The 16,618-nt window shown below is 35.4% G+C and overlaps 2 protein-coding genes across 2 annotated transcripts; one reads left to right on the top strand and one right to left on the bottom strand.

The window, feature by feature from the left end:
• The first annotated feature begins 12,082 nt into the window (after positions 1-12,082).
• Positions 12,083-12,881, top strand: LOC131996970 (uncharacterized). The gene is made up of 3 exons (XM_059367182.1): positions 12,083-12,278; positions 12,345-12,721; positions 12,862-12,881. The coding sequence occupies exons 1-3, from the start codon at positions 12,262-12,264 to the stop codon at positions 12,879-12,881; spliced, it is 414 nt and encodes a 137-aa protein (XP_059223165.1). The 5' UTR covers positions 12,083-12,261.
• Positions 12,882-12,898: 17 nt separating this feature from the next.
• Positions 12,899-14,001, bottom strand: LOC131996968 (putative nuclease HARBI1; the record flags this gene model as incomplete). Its single annotated transcript, XM_059367179.1, has 4 exons — positions 13,880-14,001; positions 13,386-13,827; positions 13,188-13,332; positions 12,899-13,134 (listed from the first exon to the last, which is right to left on the bottom strand). Coding segments are annotated over exons 1-4 (945 nt in total), but the record flags the coding sequence as incomplete, so codon positions are not given.
• Between the last annotated feature and the right edge of the window lie 2,617 nt (positions 14,002-16,618).

The raw sequence follows: 16,618 nt of genomic DNA, 5'->3' as shown, positions 1-16,618 counted from the left end.
AAACGAAAATTACATATTCCATCCGCACAAGTCACTTCCAGAATGAACCAACATAAAATTATTCTATATCTCGGAAACTGTGAGTGCTAGGTAGACAATACCAGTATGGAATTGTAGATATTATTATTGGCTTTCAAATGAATCAATCCGATTGCAAATCGCTTAAGTCGTTTCCGCGAAAAACGAAAATTACATATTCCATCCGCACAAGTCACTTCCAGAATGAACCAACATAAAATTATTCTATATCTCGGAAACTGTGAGTGATAGGTAGACAATACCAATATGGAATTGTAGATATTATTATTGGCTTTCAAATGAATCAATCCGATTGCAAATCGCTTAAGTCGTTTCCGAGAAAAACGAAAATTACAAATTCCATCCGCACAAGTCACTTCCAGAATGACCAACCTAAAAATAATAGACATAACCAGTATGGAATTGTCGATATTATTATTGGCTTTCAAATGAATCAATCCGATTGCAAATCGCTTAAGTCGTTTCCGAGAAAAACGAAAATTACATATTCCATCCGCACAAGTCACTTCCAGAATGAACCAACATAAAATTATTCTATATCTCGGAAACTGTGAGTGCTTGGTAGACAATACCAGTATGGAATTGTAGATATTATTATTGGCTTTCAAATGAATCAATCCGATTGCAAATCGCTTTAGTCGTTTCCGAGAAAAACAAAAATAACATATTCCATCCGCACAAGTCACTTCCAGAATGACCCAACCTAAAAATAATCTATATCTCGGAAACGGTAAGTGCTAGGTAGAAAGAACCAGTACGGAATTGTAGATATTATTATTGGCTTTCAAATGAATCAATCCGATTGCAAATCGTTTAAGTCGTTTCCGAGAAAAACGAAAATTACCTATTCCATCCGCACAGGTCACTTCCAGAATGACCCAACCTAAAAATCTATATCTAGGAAACGGTAAGTGCTAGGTAGACATAACCAGTATGGAATTGTAGATATTATTTTTGGTTTTCAAATGAATCAATCCGATTGCAAATCGTTTAAGTCGTTTCCGAGAAAAACGAAAATTACATATTCCATCCGCACAAGTCACTTCCAGAATGACCCAACATAAAATTATTCTATATCTCGGAAACTGTGAGTGCTAGGTAGACAAAACCAGTATGGAATTGTAGATATTATTATTGGCTTTCAAATGAATCAATCCGATTGCAAATAATTTAAGTCATTTCCGAGAAAAACGAAAATTACATATTCCATTCGCAAAAGTCACTTCCAGAATGGCCCAACAAAAACAAAAAATCTCGGAAACTGTGAGTGTTAGGTAGACAAAACAAGTATGGAATTGTAGATACTATTATTGGCTTTCAAACGAATCAATCTGATTGCGAATCGGTTAAGTCGTTTCCGGGAAAAACGAAAATTGCATATTCCATCCGCACAAATTACTTCCAGAATGACCCAACATAAAATTATTCTGTATCTCGGAAACTGTGTGTGGCAGGTAGACAAAACAGGTATGGAATTATAGATATTATTATTGGTTTGCAAACGAATCAATCCGATTGCGAATCGGTTAAGTCGTTTCCGAGAAACACGAAAATTACATATTCCATCCACACAAGTCACATCAAGAATGAACCAACATAAAATTATCCTATATCTCGGAAACTGTGAGTGGTAGGTAGACAAAACCAGTATGGAATTGTAGATATTATTATTGGCTTTCAAATGAATCAATCCGATTGCAAATCGCTTAAGTCGTTTCCGAGAAAAACGAAAATTACATATTCCATCCGCACAGGTCACTTCCAGAATGACCCAACCTAAAAATAATCTATATCTCGGAAACGGTAAGTGCTAGGTAGAAAGAACCAGTATGGAATTGTAGATATTATTATTGGCTTTCAAATGAATCAATCCGATTGCAAATCGTTTAAGTCGTTTCCGAGAAAAACGAAAATTACATATTCCATCCGCACAGGTCACTTCCAGAATGACCCAACCTAAAAATAATCTATATCTCGGAAACGGTAAGTGCTAGGTAGACATAACCAGTATGGAATTGTCGATATTATTATTGGCTTTCAAATGAATCAATCCGATTGCAAATCGCTTAAGTCGTTTCAGAGAAAAACGAAAATTACATATTCCATCCGCACAAGTCACTTCCAGAATGAACCAACATAAAATTATTCTATATCTCGGAAACTGTGAGTGCTAGGTAGACAATACCAGTATGAAATTGTAGATATTATTATTGGCTTTCAAATGAATCAATCCGATTGCAAATCGCTTAAGTCGTTTCCGAGAAAAAAAAACGAAAATTACATATTCCATCCGCACAAGTCACTTCCAGAATGACCCAACCTAAAAGTAATAGACATAACCAGTATGGAATTGTCGATATTATTATTGGCTTTCAAATGAATCAATCCGATTGCAAATCGCCTAAGTCGTTTCCGAGAAAAACGAAAATTACATATTCCATCTGCACAAGTTACTTCCAGAATGAACCAACATAAAATTATTCTGTATCTCGGAAACTGTGAGTGGTAGGTAGACAAAACCAGTATGGAATTGTAGATATTATTATTGGCTTTCAAATGAATCAATCCGATTGCAAATCGCCTAAGTCGTTTCCGAGAAACACGAAAATTACATATTCCATCCGCACAAGTCACTTCCAGAATGACCCAACCTAAAAATAATCTATATCTCGGAAACGGTAAGTGCTAGGTAGACATAACCAGTATGGAATTGTCGATATTATTATTGGCTTTCAAATGAATCAATCCGATTGCAAATCGCTTAAGTCGTTTCCGAAAAAAACGAAAATTACATATTCCATCCGCACAAGTCACTTCCAGAATGAACCAACATAAAATTATTCTATATCTCGGAAACTGTGAGTGCTAGGTAGACAATACCAGTATGGAATTGTAGATATTATTATTGGCTTTCAAATGCATCAATCCGATTGCAAATCGCTTTAGTCGTTTCCGAGAAAAACGAAAATTACATATTCCATCCGCACAAGTCACTTCCAGAATGACCCAACCTAAAAATAATCTATATCTCGGAAACGGTAAGTGCTAGGTAGAAAGAACCAGTACGGAATTGTAGATATTATTATTGGCTTTCAAATGAATCAATCCGATTGCAAATCGCCTAAGTCGTTTCCGAGAAACACGAAAATTCATATTCCATCCACACAAGTCACATCAAGAATGAACCAACATAAAATTATCCTATATCTCGGAAACTGTGAGTGGTAGGTAGACAAAACCAGTATGGAATTGTAAATATTATTATTGGCTTTCAAATGAATCAATCCGATTGCAAATCGCCTAAGTCGTTTCCGAGAAAAACGAAAATTACATATTCCATCTGCACAAGTTACTTCCAGAATGAACCAACATAAAATTATTCTATATCTCGGAAACTGTGAGTGCTAGGTAGACAAAACAGGTATGGAATTATTGATATTATTATTGGTTTGCAAACGAATCAATCCGATTGCGAATCGGTTAAGTCGTTTCCGAGAAACACGAAAATTACATATTCCATCCACACAAGTCACATCAAGAATGAACCAACATAAAATTATCCTATATCTCGGAAACTGTGAGTGGTAGGTAGACAAAACCAGTATGGAATTGTAGATATTATTATTGGCTTTCAAATGAATCAATCCGATTGCAAATCGCTTAAGTCGTTTCCGAGAAAAAAAAAACGAAAATTACATATTCCATCCGCACAAGTCACTTCCAGAATGACCCAACCTAAAAATAATAGACATAACCAGTATGGAATTGTCGATATTATTATTGGCTTTCAAATGAATCAATCCGATTGCAAATCGCCTAAGTCGTTTCCGAGAAAAACGAAAATTACATATTCCATCTGCACAAGTTACTTCCAGAATGAACCAACATAAAATTATTCTGTATCTCGGAAACTGTGAGTGGTAGGTAGACAAAACCAGTATGGAATTGTAGATATTATTATTGGCTTTCAAATGAATCAATCCGATTGCAAATCGCCTAAGTCGTTTCCGAGAAACACGAAAATTACATATTCCATCCGCACAAGTCACTTCCAGAATGACCCAACCTAAAAATAATCTATATCTCGGAAACGGTAAGTGCTAGGTAGACATAACCAGTATGGAATTGTCGATATTATTATTGGCTTTCAAATGAATCAATCCGATTGCAAATCGCTTAAGTCGTTTCCGAAAAAAACGAAAATTACATATTCCATCCGCACAAGTCACTTCCAGAATGAACCAACATAAAATTATTCTATATCTCGGAAACTGTGAGTGCTAGGTAGACAATACCAGTATGGAATTGTAGATATTATTATTGGCTTTCAAATGCATCAATCCGATTGCAAATCGCTTTAGTCGTTTCCGAGAAAAACGAAAATTACATATTCCATCCGCACAAGTCACTTCCAGAATGACCCAACCTAAAAATAATCTATATCTCGGAAACGGTAAGTGCTAGGTAGAAAGAACCAGTACGGAATTGTAGATATTATTATTGGCTTTCAAATGAATCAATCCGATTGCAAATCGCCTAAGTCGTTTCCGAGAAACACGAAAATTCATATTCCATCCACACAAGTCACATCAAGAATGAACCAACATAAAATTATCCTATATCTCGGAAACTGTGAGTGGTAGGTAGACAAAACCAGTATGGAATTGTAGATATTATTATTGGCTTTCAAATGAATCAATCCGATTGCAAATCGCCTAAGTCGTTTCCGAGAAAAACGAAAATTACATATTCCATCTGCACAAGTTACTTCCAGAATGAACCAACATAAAATTATTCTATATCTCGGAAACTGTGAGTGCTAGGTAGACAAAACAGGTATGGAATTATAGATATTATTATTGGTTTGCAAACGAATCAATCCGATTGCGAATCGGTTAAGTCGTTTCCGAGAAACACGAAAATTACATATTCCATCCACACAAGTCACATCAAGAATGAACCAACATAAAATTATCCTATATCTCGGAAACTGTGAGTGGTAGGTAGACAAAACCAGTATGGAATTGTAGATATTATTATTGGCTTTCAAATGAATCAATCCGATTGCAAATCGCTTTAGTCGTTTCCGAGAAAAACGAAAATTACATATTCCATCTGCACAAGTTACTTCCAGAATGAACCAACATAAAATTATTCTATATCTCGGAAACTGTGAGTGCTAGGTAGACAAAACCAGTATGGAATTGTATATATTATTATTGGCTTTCAAATAAATCAATCCGATTGCAAATCGGTTAAGTCGTTTCCGAGAAACACGAAAATTCATATTCCATCCACACAAGTCACATCAAAAATGAACCAACATAAAATTATCCTATATCTCGGAAACTGTGAATGGTAGGTAGACAAAACCGGTATGGAATTGTAGATATTATTATTGGCTTTCAAATGAATCAATCCGATTGCAAATCGCCTAAGTCGTTTCCGAGAAAAACGAAAATTACATATTCCATCTGCACAAGTTACTTCCAGAATGAACCAACATAAAATTATTCTATATCTCGGAAACTGTGAGTGCTAGGTAGACAAAACCAGTATGGAATTGTATATATTATTATTGGCTTTCAAATGAATCAATCCGATTGCAAATCGCTTAAGTCGTTTCCGAGAAAAACGAAAATTACATATTCCATCCGCACAAGTCACTTCCAGAATGAACCAACATAAAATTATTCTATATCTCGGAAACTGTGAGTGCTAGGTAGACAATACCAGTATGGAATTGTAGATATTATTATTGGCTTTCAAATGAATCAATCCGATTGCAAATCGCTTAAGTCGTTTCCGAGAAAAACGAAAATTACATATTCCATCCGCACAAGTCACTTCCAGAATGAACCAACATAAAATTATTCTTTATCTCGGAAACTGTGAGTGCTAGGTAGACAATACCAATATGGAATTGTAGATATTATTATTGGCTTTCAAATGAATCAATCCGATTGCAAATCGCTTAAGTCGTTTCCGAGAAAAACGAAAATTACATATTCCATCCGCACAAGTCACTTCCAGAATGACCAACCTAAAAATAATAGACATAACCAGTATGGAATTGTCGATATTATTATTGGCTTTCAAATGAATCAATCCGATTGCAAATCGCTTAAGTCGTTTCCGAGAAAAACGAAAATTACATATTCCATCCGCACAAGTCACTTCCAGAATGAACCAACATAAAATTATTCTATATCTCGGAAACTGTGAGTGCTTGGTAGACAATACCAGTATGGAATTGTAGATATTATTATTGGCTTTCAAATGAATCAATCCGATTGCAAATCGCTTTAGTCGTTTCCGAGAAAAACGAAAATTACATATTCCATCCGCACAAGTCACTTCCAGAATGACCCAACCTAAAAATAATCTATATCTCGGAAACGGTAAGTGCTAGGTAAAAAGAACCAGTATGGAATTGTAGATATTATTATTGGCTTTCAAATGAATCAATCCGATTGCAAATCGTTTAAGTAAGAAAAACGAAAATTACCTATTCCATCCGCACAGGTCACTTCCAGAATGACCAACCTAAAAATAATAGACATAACCAGTATGGAATTGTCGATATTATTATTGGCTTTCAAATGAATCAATCCGATTGCAAATCGCCTAAGTCGTTTCCGAGAAAAACGAAAATTACATATTCCATCTGCACAAGTTACTTCCAGAATGAACCAACATAAAATTATTCTATATCTCGGAAACTGTGAGTGCTAGGTAGACAAAACCAGTATGGAATTGTAGATATTATTATTGGCTTTCAAATGAATCAATCCGATTGCAAATCGCTTAAGTCGTTTCCGAGAAAAACGAAAATTACATATTCCATCCGCACAAGTCACTTCCAGAATGAACCAACAAAAAATTATTCTATATCTCGGAAACTGTGAGTGCTAGGTAGACAATACCAGTATGGAATTGTAGATATTATTATTGGCTTTCAAATGAATCAATCCGATTGCAAATCGCTTAAGTCGTTTCCGAGAAAAACGAAAATTACATATTCCATCCGCACAAGTCACTTCCAGAATGAACCAACATAAAATTATTCTATATCTCGGAAACTGTGAGTGATAGGTAGACAATACCAATATGGAATTGTAGATATTATTATTGGCTTTCAAATGAATCAATCCGATTGCAAATCGCTTAAGTCGTTTCCGAGAAAAACGAAAATTACATATTCCATCCGCACAAGACACTTCCAGAATGACCAACCTAAAAATAATAGACATAACCAGTATGGAATTGTCGATATTATTATTGGCTTTCAAATGAATCAATCCGATTGCAAATCGCTTAAGTCGTTTCAGAGAAAAACGAAAATTACATATTCCATCCGCACAAGTCACTTCCAGAATGAACCAACATAAAATTATTCTATATCTCGGAAACTGTGAGTGCTTGGTAGACAATACCAGTATGGAATTGTAGATATTATTATTGGCTTTCAAATGAATCAATCCGATTGCAAATCGCTTTAGTCGTTTCCGAGAAAAACGAAAATTACATATTCCATCCGCACAAGTCACTTCCAGAATGACCCAACCTAAAAATAATCTATATCTCGGAAACGGTAAGTGCTAGGTAGAAAGAACCAGTATGGAATTGTAGATATTATTATTGGCTTTCAAATGAATCAATCCGATTGCAAATCGTTTAAATCGTTTCCGAGAAAAACGAAAATTACATATTCCATCTGCACAAGTTACTTCCAGAATGAACCAACATAAAATTATTCTGTATCTCGGAAACTGTGAGTGGTAGGTAGACAAAACCAGTATGGAATTGTAGATATTATTATTGGCTTTCAAATGAATCAATCCGATTGCAAATCGCCTAAGTCGTTTCCGAGAAAAACGAAAATTACATATTCCATCCGCACAGGTCACTTCCAGAATGACCCAACCTAAAAATAATCTATATCTCGGAAACGGTAAGTGCTAGGTAGAAAGAACCAGTATGGAATTGTAGATATTATTATTGGCTTTCAAATGAATCAATCCGATTGCAAATCGTTTAAGTCGTTTCCGAGAAAAACGAAAATTACATATTCCATCCGCACAGGTCACTTCCAGAATGACCCAACCTAAAAATAATCTATATCTCGGAAACGGTAAGTGCTAGGTAGACATAACCAGTATGGAATTGTCGATATTATTATTGGCTTTCAAATGAATCAATCCGATTGCAAATCGCTTAAGTCGTTTCCGAAAAAAACGAAAATTACATATTCCATCCGCACAAGTCACTTCCAGAATGAACCAACATAAAATTATTCTATATCTCGGAAACTGTGAGTGCTAGGTAGACAATACCAGTATGGAATTGTAGATATTATTATTGGCTTTCAAATGAATCAATCCGATTGCAAATCGCTTAAGTCATTTCCGAGAAAAACGAAAATTACATATTCCATCCGCACAAGTCACTTCCAGAATGACCCAACCTAAAAATAATAGACATAACCAGTATGGAATTGTCGATATTATTATTGGCTTTCAAATGAATCAATCCGATTGCAAATCGCCTAAGTCGTTTCCGAGAAAAACGAAAATTACATATTCCATCTGCACAAGTCACTTCCAGAATGAACCAACATAAACTTATTCTATATCTCGGAAACTGTGAGTGCTAGGTAGACATAACCAGTATGGAATTGTCGATATTATTATTGGCTTTCAAATGAATCAATCCGATTGCAAATCGCCTAAGTCGTTTCCGAGAAAAACGAAAATTACATATTCCATCTGCACAAGTTACTTCCAGAATGAACCAACATAAAATTATTCTGTATCTCGGAAACTGTGAGTGCTAGGTAGACATAACTAGTATGGAATTGTCGATATTATTATTGGCTTTCAAATGAATCAATCCGATTGCAAATCGCTTAAGTCGTTTCCGAGAAAAACGAAAATTAAATATTCCATCCGCAAAAGTCACTTCCAGAATGGCCCAACAAAAAATTATTCTGTATCTCGGAAACTGTGAGTGTTAGGTAGACAAAACAAGAATGGAATTGTAGATACTATTATTGGCTTTCAAACGAATCAATCTGATTGCGAATCGGTTAAGTCGTTTCCGGGAAAAACGAAAATTGCATATTCCATCCGCACAAATTACTTCCAGAATGACCCAACATAAAATTATTCTGTATCTCGGAAACTGTGTGTGGCAGGTAGACAAAACAGGTATGGAATTATAGATATTATTATTGGTTTGCAAACGAATCAATCCGATTGCGAATCGGTTAAGTCGTTTCCGAGAAACACGAAAATTACATATTCCATCCACACAAGTCACATCAAGAATGAACCAACATAAAATTATCCTATATCTCGGAAACTGTGAGTGGTAGGTAGACAAAACCAGTATGGAATTGTAGATATTATTATTGGCTTTCAAATGAATCAATCCGATTGCAAATCGCCTAAGTCGTTTCCGAGAAAAACGAAAATTACATATTCCATCTGCACAAGTTACTTCCAGAATGAACCAACATAAAATTATTCTGTATCTCGGAAACTGTGAGTGCTAGGTAGACATAACCAGTATGGAATTGTCGATATTATTATTGGCTTTCAAATGAATCAATCCGATTGCAAATCGCTTTAGTCGTTTCCGAGAAAAACGAAAATTACATATTCCATCCGCAAAAGTCACTTCCAGAATGACCCAACCTAAAAATAATCTATATCTCGGAAACGGTAAGTGCTAGGTAGAAAGAACCAGTATGGAATTGTAGATATTATTATTGGCTTTCAAATGAATCAATCCGATTGCAAATCGCTTAAGTCGTTTCCGAGAAAAACGAAAATTACATATTCCATCCGCACAAGTCACTTCCAGAATGAACCAACATAAAATTATTCTATATCTCGGAAACTGTGAGTGCTAGGTAGACAATACCAGTATGGAATTGTAGATATTATTATTGGCTTTCAAATGAATCAATGCGATTGCAAATCGCTTTAGTCGTTTCCGAGAAAAACGAAAATTACATATTCCATCCGCACAAGTCACTTCCATTGTAGATATTATTATTGGCTTTCAAATGAATCAATCCGATTGCAAATCGCCTAAGTCGTTTCCGAGAAAAACGAAAATTACATATTCCATCCGCACAAGTCACTTCCAGAAAGACCCAACCTAAAAATAATAGACATAACCAGTATGGAATTGTCGATATTATTATTGGCTTTCAAATGAATCAATCCGATTGCAAATCGCTTAAGTCGTTTCCGAGAAAAACGAAAATTACATATTCCATCCGCACAAGTCACTTCCAGAATGAACCAACATAAAATTATTCTATATTTCGGAAACTGTAGACAATACCAGTATGGAATTGTAGATATTATTATTGGCTTTCAAATGAATCAATCCGATTGCAAATCGCTTTAGTCGTTTCCGAGAAAAACGAAAATCACATATTCCATCCGCACAAGTCACTTTCAGAATGACCCAACCTAAAAATAATCTATATCTCGGAAACGGTAAGTGCTAGGTAGAAAGAACCAGTATGGAATTGTAGATATTATTATTGGCTTTCAAATGAATCAATCCGATTGCAAATGGTTTAAGTCGTTTCCGAGAAAAACGAAAATTACATATTCCATCCGCACAGGTCACTTCCAGAATGACCCAACCTAAAAATAATCTATATCTCGGAAACGGTAAGTGCTAGGTAGACATAACCAGTATGGAATTGTAGATATTATTTTTGGCTTTCAAATGAATCAATCCGATTGCAAATCGTTTAAGTCGTTTCCGAGAAAAACGAAAATTACATATTCCATCCGCACAAGTCACTTCCAGAATGACCCAACATAAAATTATTCTATATCTCGGAAACTGTGAGTGCTAGGTAGACAAAACCAGTATGGAATTGTAGATATTATTATTGGCTTTCAAATGAATCAATCCGATTGCAAATCATTTAAGCGTTTCCGAGAAAAACGAAAATTACATATTCCATCCGCAAAAGTCACCTCCAGAATGGCCCAACAAAAAATTATTCTGTATCTCAGAAACTGTGAGTGTTAGGTAGACAAAACAAGTATGGAATTGTAGATACTATTATTGGCTTTCAAACGAATCAATCTGATTGCGAATCGGTTAAGTCGTTTCCGGGAAAAACGAAAATTGCATATTCCATCCGCACAAATTACTTCCAGAATGACCCAACATTAAATTATTCTGTATCTCGGAAACTGTGTGTGGCAGGTAGACAAAACAGGTATGGAATTATAGATATTATTATTGGTTTGCAAACGAATCAATCCGATTGCGAATCGGTTAAGTCGTTTCCGAGAAACACGAAAATTACATATTCCATCCACACAAGTCACATCAAGAATGAACCAACATAAAATTATCCAATATCTCGGAAACTGTGAGTGGTAGGTAGACAAAACCAGTATGGAATTGTAGATATTATTATTGGCTTTCAAATGAATCAATCCGATTGCAAATCGCCTAAGTCGTTTCCGAGAAAAACGAAAATTACATATTCCATCCGCACAGGTCACTTCCAGAATGACCCAACCTAAAAATAATCTATATCCCGGAAACGGTAAGTGCTAGGTAGAAAGAACCAGTATGGAATTGTAGATATTATTATTGGCTTTCAAATGAATCAATCCGATTGCAAATCGTTTAAGTCGTTTCCGAGAAAAACGAAAATTACATATTCCATCCGCACAGGTCACTTCCAGAATGACCCAACCTAAAAATAATCTATATCTCGGAAACGGTAAGTGCTAGGTAGACAAAACCAGTATGGAATTGTCGATTTTATTATTGGCTTTCAAATGAATCAATCCGATTGCAAATCGGTTAAGTCATTTCCGAGAAAAACGAAAATTACATATTCCATCCGCACAAGTCACTTCCAGAATGAACCAACATAAAATTATTCTATATCTCGGAAACTGTGAGTGCTAGGTAGACAATACCAGAATGGAATTGTAGATATTCACCTCTATTATGTATGTCGTAGTCACAACGATTTCCTGTCGTTTATTGTGAATGGTATTACATATGTCGTTTTTCGCCTGAAATGCGACTATGTTTAAAATCTATTACATTTTTTGGTATTATGTATGCCGTTTTTTAACGAGAAATTCGACAGAAACAGTCGTAGAGAATTTTTCAAGTGACAAGATTAAAAATTACAAAAACTGAATAAAAATAATTAGAAAAATGAATAACAGCAAAACGTAAGTCTTAGTATCAAACATTTGTGCATTGTTTACCTAAAATTATTCAATTATACATATTTAAAGGATAAAGAAAACGACACCAAAACAATTTGAAGCTCTTGTGGATTTTATGTGTCAAAACCCAAATATAGCTAAAGGATACCATAAAAACACAGACAAGTTGTCCATTAAAGAGCAGTGGAATAATTTGCAAAGGAAGCTGAATAGTTTAGGCCCTCCCACACGTGAGGCTGAAGGTTGGATGAAGGTATGGGCAGATATGAAGAGCAGCGTTAAGAAGAAAATCGTGCACAATAAGATGGAAAGCCGTGCAACTGGTGGAGGCATTTTCAACCAGAAGTTGTTGACACCTTTGGAGGAGGCAGTAGCAGGACTACTGCAAATCAATTCTATTGTAAGTCCAGAATGCCCATCCATCGGTGTTCAAAGCTCAAAGCGGTGTTATTTTTTATATTTTGTGTTCAATAAAACTAATTTTTTTATACATTCATTGTGTTCATGATATTTAATCTTATACTTGTTGCTGTCATGTCGCCATTATTTTCATTATAATCTTCATCTGAATTTTGATTTTCTAAAGGGATTTCAAATTCACTATGATGGAGTTTATAGTGGATGCATATATTATGTAAAGCTGCACAAACTGCGGTAATCTTCGCGGCCATTTCTGGAGAATAATGCAACTGTCTCGCACCAAGCAGGCAGCGGAATCTATTTTTTGCAACACCAATTGTTCTTTCCACAATATTTCTTGCTTTTGAATGTACTGTGTTAAATCGAGACTCAGCACTGCCTTCTTCTGCTGCCCTAAAGGGGGTGATTAAATATGGTTCTAGTGGATATCCTGCATCACCTGTAGATATATAGATAAATAAGTTTGTTTTTATCCTTGTCATTCCATCATACCTAAAAGCCATGTGTTTCTTTCTCCGTTATTATATCGTTCTGCAAGATATGCTTTAAGATCACTAACATTCCATACCAACGAATCGTGTGCTGAACCTGGATGGCTTGGTGAAATATAACGTATTCTTAGTTTATGATCACAGACCTGTAATTTTGCATTATAAAATTCTGTGAATAGCATATTAATCAGTTACTCACCACCATCACATTTAAGCTATAAAATCCCTTTCTATTATAGTATTTCCAACGTTCTGATAGAGTTGGAGCCAAAATCTTTATATGGGTGCCATCAATACAGCCAATTACGCCCGGAAACCTCGTTTGGCCATAGAAATGTTCCTTTATTTCCATCTTTTCCCTTTCGCTCATTTTGAATGTAATCCATTTGGAGCAAAGTTCGCTATACATCGCATCTATGCACTCGTGAAAGACACAACTCATTGTGGGTTGTGCCAGGCCCACGTTGAAATCGTTTCCTGCTCCTTTTTGGTAGCTACCTTCCGCGAGTATTCTTAGTGTTGCTGCCAGCCGCAAAGTTTTAGGCACACATGTTGATCTGGAGGGATCACGAAGTTTTTGTGAAATTGTCCTTAGAACGTACCGAAAAGACGCTTTGTTCAGTCTAAAATTGCTTACAAATCTGCAAAAAAATATTGATAATTTGGGAGAAACGTGAAAGGAAACATACTTACTTTGAACTTGGAAGAGAAAATATGTTTGACTGAATTCTTATCTGCCTGCGATAACAAATAAGATTATAAGCATTGGTTTCGTCTTCTTCGTCAGAAGATGAAAAATTTGCAACACTTAGCATTTTTATTTTACTTTTTATTACGAAACGTTTAAAAAGCCGGCAATTGTAACTCAAATATTTTCAATCAGCTGATGTTTTTATCACTGGGTAGTTCAGAATTTATTAAAATATGTAGGATACGTCTATTACAAAAACACTCACGTCATTTTTTTTACATAATACCAACGAAATGTAAATTCGAGTTCGACTACGACTGCTCTCGAAATTCGACTACGACATACATAATAAGTGTGATTATTATTGGCTTTCAAATGAATCAATCCGATTGCAAATCGCCTAAGTCGTTTCCGAGAAAAACGAAAATTACATATTCCATCCGCACAGGTCACTTCCAGAATGACCCAACCTAAAAATAATCTATATCTCGGAAACGGTAAGTGCTAGGTAGAAAGAACCAGTATGGAATTGTAGATATTATTATTGGCTTTCAAATGAATCAATCCGATTGCAAATCGTTTAAGTCGTTTCCGAGAAAAACGAAATTACATATTCCATCCGCACAGGTCACTTCCAGAATGACCCAACCTAACAATAATCTATATCTCGGAAACGGTAAGTGCTAGGTAGACATAACCAGTATGGAATTGTAGATATTATTATTGGCTTTCAAATGAATCAATCCGATTGCAAATCATTTAAGTCGTTTCCGAGAAAAACGAAAATTACATATTCCATCCTCAAAAGTCACTTCCAGAATGGCCCAACAAAAAATTATTCTGTATCTCGGAAACTGTGAGTGTTAGGTAGACAAAACAAGTATGGAATTGTAGATACTATTATTGGCTTTCAAACGAATCAATCTGATTGCGAATCGGTTAAGTCGTTTCCGAGAAAAACGAAAATTGCATATTCCATCCGCACAAATTACTTCCAGAATGACCCAACATAAAATTATTCTGTATCTCGGAAACTGTGTGTGGCAGGTAGACAAAACAGGTATGGAATTATAGATATTATTATTGGTTTGCAAACGAATCAATCCGATTGCGAATCGGTTAAGTCGTTTCCGAGAAACACGAAAATTACATATTCCATCCACACAAGTCACATCAAGAATGAACCAACATAAAATTATTTTGTATCTCGGAAACTGTGAGTGCTAGGTAGACAATACCAGTATGGAATTGTAGATATTGTTATTGGCTTTCAAATGAATCAATCCGATTGCAAATCGTTTAAGTCGTTTCCGAGAAAAACGAAAATTACATATTCCATCCGCACAGGTCACTTCCAGAATGACCCAACCTAAAAATAATCTATATCTCGGAAACGGTAAGTGCTAGGAAGACACAACCAGTATGGAATTGTCGATTTTATGATTGGCTTTCAAATGAATCAATCCGATTGCAAATCGGTTAAGTCGTTTCCGAGAAAAACGAAAATTACATATTCCATCCGCACAAGTCACTTCCAGAATGAACCAACATAAAATTATTCTATATCTCGGAAACTGTGAGTGGTAGGTAGACAAAACCAGTATGGAATTGTAGATATTATTATTGGCTTTCAAATGAATCAATCCGATTGCAAATCGCCTAAGTCGTTTCCGAGAAAAACGAAAATTACATATTCCATCTGCACAAGTCACTTCCAGAATGAACCAACATACAATTATTCTGTATCTCGGAAACTGTGAGTGCTAGGTAGACATAACCAGTATGGAATTGTCGATATTATTATTGGCTTTCAAATGAATCAATCCGATTGCAAATCGCTTAAGTCGTTTCCGAGAAAAACGAAAATTACATATTCCATCCGCACAAGTCACTTCCAGAATGAACCAACATAAAATTATTCTATATCTCGGAAACTGTGAGTGCTAGGTAGACAAAACAAGTATGGAATTGTAGATATTATTATTGGCTTTCAAATGAATCAATCCGATTGCAAATCGCTTAAGTCGTTTCCGAGAAAAACGAAAATTACATATTCCATCCGCACAAGTCACTTCCAGAATGAACCAACATAAAATTATTCTATATATCGGAAACTGTGAGTGCTAGGTAGACAATACCAGTATGGAATTGTAGATATTATTATTGGCTTTCAAATGAATCAATCCGATCGCAAATCGCTTTAGTCGTTTCCGAGAAAAACGAAAATTACATATTCCATCCGCACAAGTCACTTCCAGAATGACCCAACCTAAAAATAATCTATATCTCGGAAACGGTAAGTGCTAGGTAGAAAGAACCAGTATGGAATTGTAGATATTATTATTGGCTTTCAAATGAATCAATCCGATTGCAAATCGCTTAAGTCGTTTCCGAGAAAAACGAAAATTACATATTCCATCCGCATAAGTCACTTCCAGAATGACCCAACCTAAAAATAATAGACATAACCAGTATGGAATTGTCGATATTATTATTGGCTTTCAAATGAATCAATCCGATTGCAAATCGCTTAAGTCGTTTCCGAGAAAAACGAAAATTACATATTCCATCCGCACAAGTCACTTCCAGAATGAACCAACATAAAATTATTCTATATCTCGGAAACTGTGAGTGCTAGGTAGACAATACCAGTATGGAATTGTAGATATTATTATTGGCTTTCAAATGAATCAATCCGATTGCAAATCGCTTTAGGCGTTTCCGAGAAAAACGAAAATCAC

This window comes from Stomoxys calcitrans, chromosome 1 (assembly GCF_963082655.1).
Source record: "Stomoxys calcitrans chromosome 1, idStoCalc2.1, whole genome shotgun sequence".
Taxonomy (NCBI): Eukaryota; Metazoa; Arthropoda; class Insecta; order Diptera; family Muscidae; genus Stomoxys; species Stomoxys calcitrans.
Note: the sequence above shows the minus strand (reverse complement) of the source record. Positions and strands in the feature narration are given on the sequence as shown.

Excerpts from the sequence above, each read along its gene's own strand:
- LOC131996970 (XM_059367182.1), top strand. Across the intron at positions 12,722-12,861 it reads TGTTCAAAGCTCAAAGCGGT|GGATTTCAAATTCACTATGA; the intron begins GTTATTTTTTAT and ends GATTTTCTAAAG.